The sequence below is a fragment of the Corvus brachyrhynchos genome, unplaced genomic scaffold (assembly GCF_000691975.1).
Source record: "Corvus brachyrhynchos isolate BGI_N302 unplaced genomic scaffold, ASM69197v1 scaffold14, whole genome shotgun sequence".
Classification (NCBI taxonomy): domain Eukaryota; kingdom Metazoa; phylum Chordata; class Aves; order Passeriformes; family Corvidae; genus Corvus; species Corvus brachyrhynchos.
Genome location: NW_008239110.1, coordinates 13,335,834 through 13,347,063, shown reverse-complemented (window position 1 = coordinate 13,347,063; position 11,230 = coordinate 13,335,834). Strand labels below are relative to the sequence as shown.

The window sequence follows — 11,230 nt, the reverse complement described above, 5'->3', positions numbered from 1 at the left end:
AACTACTAAACTTGCCAGAGGCTGAAGTGAAACAAACATGAGAAACTTATTTACAGCTGTTGTATTCTTTGATGCTGTGTTTAACGTGGTGCATGTCCTTCAAGGATCACTGCTCTAAACAATACAAAAGGTTAGTTACACATAATATAGCAATGAATATTTCCGTGGGTTGGACTGGTCACTGCACTTCCACAGCTCCTGACACTGATAGCAATATAAATTCCTATCTGCCTCCTCTTTGATGAGGGAAACATTTCTCTCCTGCTGGAGCCTGATCGTACCAGGCAGAAGATCTATTTGGCACATAAAAAAACATGCAATTTGAAAACAAAAATACTAAATGTTACGTGACTCTTTGTACTTTGGAATGAATTTCCAGTGCTTCAGTTGCATGGAGAGGGGAAAAATATATAGGGACATAATTTGCATATTCATAGGGAAAAATCTCTCGTTGAGACAAAGCAATGCCTTCTTCCAGCACCCCTTCAGATTCTTAATTTCTGCTCTTCTCCTGGTTCAAGTCAGGATATGGTCATTTGGTCCCTTCTCACTCCTCCAGGAAATGTTTTTTCTACCTGCTCAGCAATCCTTTGCTGTATCCGTGTGGGGTTTAGATTACAGAACCCCAAACACATAATTATAAATTAAATCACCAAAATAACAACAGTTTGTGATCAAAGAAATCCTTCCCCCCAGCCTTTATGGTGCTTTAGGAGGCTACACATCTAACATCCTGTAATTTCTTAGGGCAATGTAAAAGGAGGCTATGCAACTCTGGAGACTAGGAATCCCTTTTATCATCTACTTCAGTTCGGATTCATGGACCCTTCACACCTCAGCACAGGCTTGCCTTCCCCTTTGCTGCACCCACACCATCACTGCTCTTGGACGTGGGACCATCTGTTGTGGTGGTATTTGTCAGAGAAGCAAAAGTGACAAATGAGAAGAAAAAAAATTCTGATTCTGATTTAAAAAGTAGGGACAGACCATGCTCAGGGCCAGTCTGTAATTTTCATTTCATAGGCATTAGAAATCAGATTTTTCTGAACCTGAAAATCCCCCTGAAGTCAGTCTGAAAGTAAAAAAAAAAATTCACAAAGCTGGTGTTGATTAGATCTGTGCTTTATCAACAGAACACCTTATCAAATTAAAGGACATGGCAAAATAGGGTACTAGTGTCAGATAGCAAAGTTGAAATCCTACTAGCAGGAGTAAATCACTATAAACCCTACTCTTAATGTATATGTCTGAGTTAGGATAGCTGTAATTGTATTAACAGCACAGCCCTGCTGTCTTTTGCAAAGTTATCTCAGTGCAGGTGTACAATCAAATTTATAGCTGGAGTGATGGGCTTTCCAAGTTGTCCGGAAATGAAACTGTGTTTTCTCTTCCTCAGGGGATCTGGAATTCAGTTCCCAGCACTGAACTGTTTCCCCAGGCTGCTAACACTGGATCTATGGATGGATATGGATATGGGTTAATATTAACTTGTCTCATCAGGAGGGACAAGTGATAACTGCTTTGGAAGGTTGAATTTAATTCTAAATGATGAAAGAAATATTAGTGTTGACATCAAAACCTCATGGTGGTGGAAGTCTTAAAGACAAAACAAAGGACGACTGCATAAAAATGTCCCTTTCTGAATGCACAGCCATTACCTTCTGAAACAGAGAGCTCAGCCAGTTTGTGTGGCAGCTCTGAAGTCCCAGCACCAGCAGGAGAGCCCAGGATATCTGGTAAGGCGTTCCGGCGGCCTGCGCGTCCTGATGCTGCAAAATCTGTGACCACAGGCTCCACATCAGTCATTGCTGACTCCTTTCCTCATAGCAACATCTGCATATGGAACAAACAGAAGAAGAAAGCAGCTATAACCTGATGGATGCTAATCACCTGCTCAACAATACAATAGCCAGAGGCTTTGCCCAATGATTCTTTTGTTATTAAAAGCCTTACATTTCAATACTGAGTGTTTAAGCTTTATTTCTGTCCCTGAAGAAGATAGTAGACTCTGTGGACTTCCTTAACGTACCGTTTGCACATCAGACTAGCACAATGAACAGCTCTGCATGTACAAGAAACCTGTGAATAGGGTCAGCAACAGGCCTTTCTGTCAGCCATCTGTCTGTCCTTCTATGATCCGTTCCCTCTTTTTAAGTGGCTTTGCCATACAATCACTTGGAAGAGAACTAAAACGGTTGTCATATAGTCTGTATGAAATAAAGCATGTTTCCCTTATTATGAATCTTGTTCAGATTCTTATTTAGAATCTTAGAACAAACTCATTTCACAGAGGAGCAAATGATATAAAATGACCTCTCAAAACACAAACTGAAACTCTTCGTAGAATTTCTTTATCCTTCACATATCAAACCACTTGTTTTCCTCTGCTGCTTGTTATCCTGGTTTAACCTTCATTTGTGCATGTGACTTTTATCTAATAAATTACTGAATCCTGGAAATAATGGAACCAACGGTACACTGCTCCCTTGATCCCTGTCTCAAAACCCACTGAACTGAATGGGAAAACTGCTGACCACAATGGGTTCTGGACCAGGCAGAGAAATGTTTGCAGGATCACACCCCCAGTCAACAGATTAAGTGTGTACACCTAGAGCAGGATACTTGGCTGCAAGTGGCACACAGAGTGTGAAAACTGCCATTAGCAGTCACAAAGGCTATAATACAGTCATTTACACAATAATGTGATAATTAACAGAGCAATTTATAATAATTAGGTACCCATGACTCAATTATAAACAATAGTTACTTGCTCTATATGAATGAAGTTCTGTTGGAAATGTGGGAGCAGTAATGTTGTCTCTTTGTGTAAATACGGTCAGTGCTTTGTGTGGTAAGGGGTACAGATGGTACTGGAGACCAAACTGACAGAAGGGTGTCAGCTTTTGGTTGACAACTGGCTGTATTTAGACTAAGAACTGGATATGGAAAGTGTCAATCATGTTAGTGTTATTCATGTAAGAAGCAGAGCATCACAGTCTCCCTTTAAAAATTCTGCTAAGCTTGGGAAATATTACTGCTTTCATTTCATGGATAGAAAAAATTATACAAATAGATATCAAGCATAACTTGCTCTGATGTGCAAGAAAGAAGAGGCAGAAAATTGATTGCTGATGTTGACCTGCCATTTCTACCACAAGCATGTTCTTTTTCTCCCTCAAAGTGCCTTTCAGCTGTGTCAATCCAAAACCAAGAAAAAATAGTCTTAATCTTTTTTGTATCTCTAAGTACCTTGTAATAGAAGAAACAAATTGTTATTGGCAAGAAACAAAGGCACAAGTAGGACTGCCAAGTCTGAAAGATGACCTGAACATGCAAAGAAACTGCTTGCTTTACCAAGATCAGTAAGTGAAAATTCTAACCTGGAGATGTAGCAGAAGGTCCCTGTCCTGCATAAAAACAGGTCAAGTCCAAATGAAACTTTTCTGTCAGAGGCAAAATGTAGAAAATATACATGGACATTCAAGAATGACCCTTTTCAGAAAACACATAAAAATCATGGAGTAATCAAGGCTGGAAGAGACGTTTAAGATGATTCAGTCAATGGTCAAACATGCATCAACATTCTCAGTTAGATTTAGCATTAAACTATGACAGGGTGAGATCAGCACTTGGCATGAAATATGAAAATAAGGAGAACGAATTCATGTTTGCATACACAAGTCTCATGGCTTTTTGGGGGTGTTCATATATTAAACTGTAGGTGTCCTAAATGTTTTTCTTCATACGCTCACCACAGCAAGTAAAGAGATTGTAAATTGCACTTCAGAACAGAAAATGCTTGGGGTCTTCTTTTGCTTAGTGAAATCACTAAAGTTACTCTCAGTGCCAAAATACCAGCGTGCTTGCAGTTCTTGCCCATTTCATTTCATCCATTAATACATTGGAGCCAAAAATACTCCTGTGAGCAGAGTGCTGTTCACATAAGACCTACAGAATGACATGAACATCAAAACACACTTTCTCAAGCCTGCCTTGTGGACTTCTCCCCCCCGCCCCTTTTCTCTCTTGCATGATGGATGTTTGGCCCCTAAATGGTTACTTTTTAAATGGAGAAAATTTGATCTCCAACTCATGCCATATGAAGCTACTCTCTTCTGCAGTACAGTTTGCAGTAATTTGCACTTTTGCACTTGTTTCAAAGCCCTCCCTTTCCTCTTCAGCACATCTCCTCCTCTGATGTAATCTCCCTGCACTGTGTAATACTAGACAACCCAGGAAGATGATGAAGGGCACAATGTGACGTGCCTTCATGTAAGTGAATTTTGATTTATGCACTTGATTTAAAAAGTATGCAGAGACAAATCTAAAACATCTGTCAGACAGAAAATCAGCTGATCATTATCCATCCGTCTGGTGGCCGTAATTCAATTTTAGCTATCTAAAAATACACCATCCTTTACATACATAACATTTACCATTAAGGGTTTTCACCTTTGTTTTTTCTATCTACACTGCACTAGCACAGAATGTTCTCTAAGTATATTTGAAAGATGAGGGACTACCCCAAGAGGCTTAGAATTGACATTACAAAACATGGGTCCATTTATAGGTCCATATAATGCAAAACTTAAGCTCACCTCTCAACATATTACAGACATTATTCAAAGTAACTTGATGCTGTACTCGAGAGAAATGCCATTTTGTTCGTTAATGTTCTAAGGGATTTCTTCAATTTCATTCTGATGTTCTCTTATAACAGTATTTTCTAAGGCCTACATCCAAGTGAGGATATAGAGTTTCTCTGCTCTTTATCTGTTTCTACCTTTAATTTTTTTAACACATTCATTGGGAAATATCTACCTTTCTGTCATCTCCTTGCATCTGTTAAGCACAGTATTCGTCATGCCTCCTCACAGAGTAAACAATAATTACAACGTCCACAGCATCTATTTTCTCAATCCACTCCTCCTCCTCCTGCTGGCTACATCTCCTTCAGCTTCACTGAACCCATTTTGCTCTAGCCTTATCCAAGATAAAGATACTCACATGTTGCCAACACCTTTGTGCACTTGCTTCTCTGAGTTTCCAAATTACTGTTGTCATTTTTCTCTGTCACTGCTCACCAGACTATGGAGCACAGTTCCAAAAGAATAGTGCCAGATTTCCAAATCACAAAGTTCAGTACTCCCCCAGCTCCCTTTCTGCCATAGCAAAAGCCCAGTCCACCCACAAGTATAAGGTGACGGGGTGGAAGAGTTGGGCAGGGATGTGGAGGGTCAACAGTAGGAAGGCAGGTGCATGTCCCAGAAAGGCTCACCTACTACAGTTAGAGACTGAAGGCTTTGACTGGAACTCCAGCTAGCACTCCATCACCAGGACTAACTTTGCAGCTCATTACTGGGCCAAGACATCACTAAGGAGGTTTTGGGAGTATTAAGTTAATCCTCTCATATATGCCTCTGAAATCTCTGCAGGGTCACCCAGAATGCACAGCAGACCACTCAGGTGTGCATTCTGGGTGAAGGAAATGCTCTGCTTGTGAAAACAGATTACAGCCAAAAGCAAAACTCAATTAATGATCTATCAGACATTCAAGTAAGTGTCCTCAGACAGAACAGTGGCAGGCAAACTACCGGTGGCATTTTCTCTAAAACACAGCTAGTTTGTTAATCTTTGCGTCTTCTTTTGCTGGCAGCATAGCCATCCCTTTGGGGGAAAATGAGTCACAGAATCTGGTGAGAATTTATTTAAATAAATGACAGGAAAAGAACAATAATTCTCCTGAAACAATTTGTGTTGAGAATCAAGGGAAACAGTGCTTTAAAGGTGCTCAGTTGTAGCAGGTGACACAGTCGACATTAAATGTCAGTGTCGTCTCTTCCTCACTCTTATCTGTTAGAAAATAGATAAATCATCACCTTAAGTACTTGTGAAAGCTATTTTTGCTTCTGATCCTTCTACTGTTTAACGGAGACAGAACACCAGATTTGTTCTGCTTGGAAGGACAAACTATTCCTCAATAAATATCAAAAAGTTTCCAGCATTGGCACTGTGGCAACTCAGCTTCACGCAGGAGCCTGAAAGACCAAATACATCACTCCATTCTATTCAGGCACTTTTGCCAAAAACTTATGAATAGTCTCTGCCTGTGCTATCAGAGAAAGCTACATTTCCGAAACACTGTTCGTTCTGAATGCTCTTTAGTAGGAACAAACTAGAAAGCATGAAATCCTCTCACAAACAGGTGAAAAATTCAATAGCCAAGTAGTACTTTCAGAGCCAGACTGACTGATTCTGTGTCTCGAGGGTCTCTTACTTTAATATGCATTTCAGCATCTTAATATATTCAGAAAAAACTTCAGTCCTTTAAGTGGTGTTTAGCTTGTTTTTATTTACTTGTAATGAGTGTTCTCCAAGCACCTCTACCTCAAAAGCCTGTTGGTTTAAAACTTTCTAAGTAAGGAGAACAGAAAATTAATTGAATGAAGTGCTTCCCACTGTGCAACTGAGATGAAAACCACATCTTGCTATGCAGTTGCCACGCTTTCACATCCACTTCTGCTGCAGCTGCATCCTCATGTCGTTGTCTCCTCTTACCAAAGGTCTCAGAATAGGAACATTGTCACTACACATGCTCACGTAATCCTTATGCTTTATCGTGAGGCATTTCTGGACCAAGAAAAGGAAAAAAACCAGCTAGGAACATCCATGCTTTTAAGGAAGACAGCCCAGAGATTATGATGATGACTAACAGTAAGCTGGGCACTCACATAAATTTTGTGAGACAAATTTATCTTATGTGTTTTTTCACATCAAGAACGTTTGTTACTCACTGGCAACCTTACTGCTGGGAAGCACACAGAAAGATAAGTAAGTGTTCTTTATCAATACATCTTTACCATATGTATATCCAAACACAGGGGTCTTGATTTTGTTTGGGGCTTAGGACGAGAGACCACACATATCTTAGTATGCAGAAGCAATATAGTTGACTATATGAATGTTAGAAGTGATCCACTAAGGAAAAAGAATTAAATTTATTACCTTTTGGGTTTCTTAATATATGACTAAACTTGAAACAAGAGTACTTTTTATTATTTCATGTTACAAAGATGATTTTGGTTTTCTGTACCAACAGAGTTGGCCTTTCTCAGAAAAATGTTCTCAGAATGGACAGACATTTTACACAAATGTCTTGTGTGTTATTTCTGCTCTGGGTACATGACCTGCACTACATTCTTGCACCAGAAGCAACATCCTTATCAACAGTGACCAAAAATGGCTTCCATACATGATCTTTGTAATGCCAAAATGGTCAGACTGGGATATCATGATTACAGCATTCCTCCACTTCCTGCCTTGGTGCAGGCAGAAGCACTGACTGAATACCCAGAATCTTGATCCTGTTGTTCAGAAGTCCATCATTTTAGGGCACAGAATCTGAAAACCTTGGCCAAAGCTGTAGGACTTTTTTCTTCCTCAGAATGGAACTTGGAAACTTTCAGTTGAATTTTCTGATCACTTCCATAAAACCAGTATTATACTCATGGGAAAGACAAGAGGGGAAAAAATGCCACATAACATTAATCCTGCTGCCTTTAAGCTTCTGGAGAATGTGCAGACACCAATGGTGCAGTTCACCCTCTACAAACCCATAGAGAGTAGAAAGCTTGACTGTGAGCTGTGTCTGACCCCTGAGTATGCACAGTGCTCTGATGCACAGGAGAACACATTACAAAACTAAAAGCAGTTCTAAGTAATGGCACAATTTTCTTTTTGTGAAAGAAAATAAGGGAGAGAGGAGAAGGGCTCATGATACTGACAACTGAATCAGAAGTTATCTGCAGCAAGTAATAAATGAAGTGACATTAGCTGAAGGCAGTCAATACCAGACAGTCAATACCAAGCATGTCACTTTCTGAATGTCTGTGAGTGACCAAGAGCAATGACATAAATGTTAGTCGACTTAATGGGAAACACAATTCATTTCTGACTCATCGGCTATGCTGGAAAGAAATCAAACACATCACCTACTATGGAATAAGAAATGAAACTCGGTGGTAACGAATCAACTGACCAACCTAATTCTTCCTCTTATATTTGGGCCATTCATTCCCACAGAGTTTTCATTTCCTGTTGCAAATGCACATGCCACTTTCTGAGTTCAGCCACACAGTTCCAATCTTCTAAATCCTTTCTTAGAATCTGCATCTGGCCTGAAATACAAGAGAATTTTGCCCACTTTCAGGAATATACATGAGGAGCAATTTCAGAATTAGAAATAATTTTTAAGGTTAACCTTGCCTTGCAGAGCCCCTGCAATCACAACACTGCAGTTCAATTAGATTTATGCTCTTTTGCACTCTCAAAGGCACGCAAGGGAATTAGTATCTCCCAACCTCTCCAATCTCCTTTCTCCTCAGCTTTTCAACTGGGAATTCCTTAGGGAAGCATCAAACAAGTTTTTTCCCTCTGCTTTGATATCTGCTGCCCCCACATCCCACAAACACTTCCTGGAACACACACAAGTCATCTACATAAACCAGCATATGTACATCAATCTGTATACTTCATTAGAAGCAGCAAGGGATTTGGTTCTTTCCAGTTCTGTGGAAGAAAACTATTCTGACAAAACCACTGGGAAAAGCTGAGGCAAGCAAAAAGCTTGAGGCATACTGGAGTCCACTTACACAATGCACTCCAGTAAAGGAATCAGCACTGTGAAATGTAAAATGCTTTTGTGAGAAGATGAATTTACAATTTAGCAGATACATGAGAATGGAACAATCCCATGCACGTAACCAACGTGGCTGTGTACCTAAAGTCTCTCAACTGGGGAAGGCCCAAATCTCCTTGAGATCTGCTGACATGAATGAGGAATGTTTCCACCTGGCTCAGAGTGAATCAGAGTGTACCTGGAGGTACAGTATGTTCCCAGGAAGGGAAGTCCTTGTGGAAGTGCTTAGAGAAGAGGAGTTGCAGAGCAAGAGGAGTTGCCTGGTAGCAACACATGGGCACAAAGGGTTGAAAGCTGGGAGCACAAGGCTGACAGACAGGTAATAACCATGGGGAGCTGTATCTGTGCTTGTACGTAGAGGAGAGAGATTACGTGAGGGTCTGTATGAGACATAGAAATTACATTGGAAGCTAAAGAGACGCAGGAAGAAAGGAGAGCTCTGGAACCTTACTGAGGAAGAGGAATGAAATCAGTAGTGAGGAGTTTCTTTGGAAAGCAAGCAAGATGGAGACAGGGAGGAAGAGGCTTGTTCAGTTCTGGGGAACACTGCAGGAGAGCAGGTCTGATGATGGATAAGCAGAGAGATGGGCAGAATGGAGACCTTACGGCTTAGCAGCAAACTAGATAGGTAACAGCAAAACAGGTTTGTCTTTTTTTAACTTAAAAGAATATGTGTGTAATTATCCCAATAGACCAGAAGAAGAAAACCTGGAGAGTATGCACAAGAAATATAAGGGCAGTTTACTACACCAAGGATCTTTCTTTTCAGGTTTTTTTGAGGTGGATAAGTTATTTTGTTAATATGACATGTGCTACAACACCCTGGCCACCAAATCTATAGTATTTGTGACAACCTTTACAGACTGATATTGTCTGAAGCCCTCAAAAGAACAAGCAGCTCCAATGAGACCTTCTGCACAGAAGTGCATTCTTTGCCCTGCAGGCAGCACCCTTCAAGGGAGAAAAGTCCCTGTTTATTTCATATTAAGACCTCCAGAGTGTCCCCTGGAGGTAGAAGTGGGTTTGGTGAAAGGGTTCTCTCTCCATTATGAAACTTGAGAAGGATGGAAGCCTGTGCTTCTTTCCATTCAGCAGTTAGGTGGTAACAGTCTGGCAGCAAGCAGGAATTGCAGTGTGAATAGGTGCAGGCACCTTGCTAAGTTCCTAAGCCTTCAAAGCATGGGACTAGGGCCATTTCCATTAAAAAGCAAGGACAAGTGCTTAGAAGCACTTGATTGTTTTAGCTGTGCAAATAAAATCTGACTTTTGATTTTATCTTTGTCATGGCCAGATAACACTCCATAATGATACACAAAGCCAGATTAATTGTATTTTATTTGTATGATTCTTCCTTCTTCAAATCTACAAGCTGTATTTTTTTGGCCTGGGTCAGACCAGGAGACCATCCCCCATCTTCTTCATGGACTTCTTCCCTGGTCATCTCAGTTTCACCTGACTGATGTGGAAATACTTGGGTTTAGCCAGTTTTGCAGTCACACGCCCTAGCATTTCTTCACCTGAGCATAGGAGATGATACTCTCTGTCTTATATACTTTATGTCTGATGAACACTTTGGAAAAGCTAAAGTCCAACCAAATCCAAACACTATTCTCTCTGAGTAAAACTTTCCTATTTAAGTTTTTCAATTCTGCATTCTGGTTTCATAGTGCAAGTACACACAAGGAGTCATCACGATTTCCAGAACAAGAATTACTCATAGCAGTCTGTTCTAATACAAAAAAAAAACCCCAACACAAACCAAACCAGCAAAAAATGAAGTGAAACTTAGTATTAAATTGCTACATACTCACAGAGGACTGGAAACAGCATTAAAAACGAAGTCAGCTTAAATCTATTCTTTATTGAACAGTTAAAGTACTAGCATACTAATAAAGGCTAGTTTTATTTTCTTTACAATGGAAAGCTGCAAGACAGCTCTTTGACATGAGTGAGTCTGTAAATCTAACACTCCAAATTTTTATTATTCTGCTTGCTTCCTTAAGCACCAGCCTGACAGGTAAAGCAGTTGACAACTTCAGCTATTTCAGTAATGCTTATTGTTGGTGGGAGCATCTCTACCACCCTCTTCAGCAAGTATCAGTCCGAGAGCCACTGAGATATCTTGCAGACATCACCCCAACACTTCTCTCAAACACTTCTCTCAAACACATGAAACTCTGTATAACTATTTCCTCCATAATTTTTCATGTATTTCTCCACAAATGGTCTGGGCTTCCTGAACTATTTTTCTGGCTCTTCCAAGAATACTCCTGGAAATCCAAAATACTTCATTTGGCATTCTTCACTGAATAGGATGGTGGAAAGAAAATCGTATTTGCTCAATTCAATAAATGTTTCATTAGTTAATAAAATATTATTTTATTAACTCAGTTCAAGGATAGTAAAAGGTCTTTGATTTTGCTAATGTAAGTGAACTATTGCAGGATAATTCTATATAGCTATCTCTGCTGGCCTACCCAAAGGTTTTTCCAATTACATTTTTCTAACTAATAAAAGATAATTTCTTTCCCT

The 11,230-nt window shown here is 39.9% G+C and overlaps 2 protein-coding genes across 7 annotated transcripts in view; both read right to left on the bottom strand.

Moving 5' to 3' along the window:
• Positions 1 to 4,293, bottom strand: part of FABP7 (fatty acid binding protein 7) — a 22,714-nt gene extending 18,421 nt beyond the window's left edge. Inside the window, exons 1-2 of the mRNA XM_017739717.1 lie at positions 4,263 to 4,293; positions 2,506 to 2,508 (exon numbers count right to left, since the gene is read on the bottom strand). Coding sequence (XP_017595206.1) covers positions 2,506 to 2,508; positions 4,263 to 4,272 — 13 coding nt within the window. The 5' untranslated portion in view covers positions 4,273 to 4,293. The remainder of the gene's footprint in view (positions 1 to 2,505; positions 2,509 to 4,262) is intronic.
• The window catches only part of PKIB (protein kinase (cAMP-dependent, catalytic) inhibitor beta), a 53,774-nt gene that overhangs the window by 3,335 nt on the left and 39,209 nt on the right, over positions 1 to 11,230 (bottom strand). For all 6 annotated transcript variants that reach the window (XM_017739719.1, XM_008637807.2, XM_017739722.1 and 3 more), the window contains exon 2: positions 1,659 to 1,833. In XM_017739719.1, coding sequence (XP_017595208.1) covers positions 1,659 to 1,806 — 148 coding nt within the window. In that variant the 5' untranslated portion in view covers positions 1,807 to 1,833. The remainder of the gene's footprint in view (positions 1 to 1,658; positions 1,834 to 11,230) is intronic.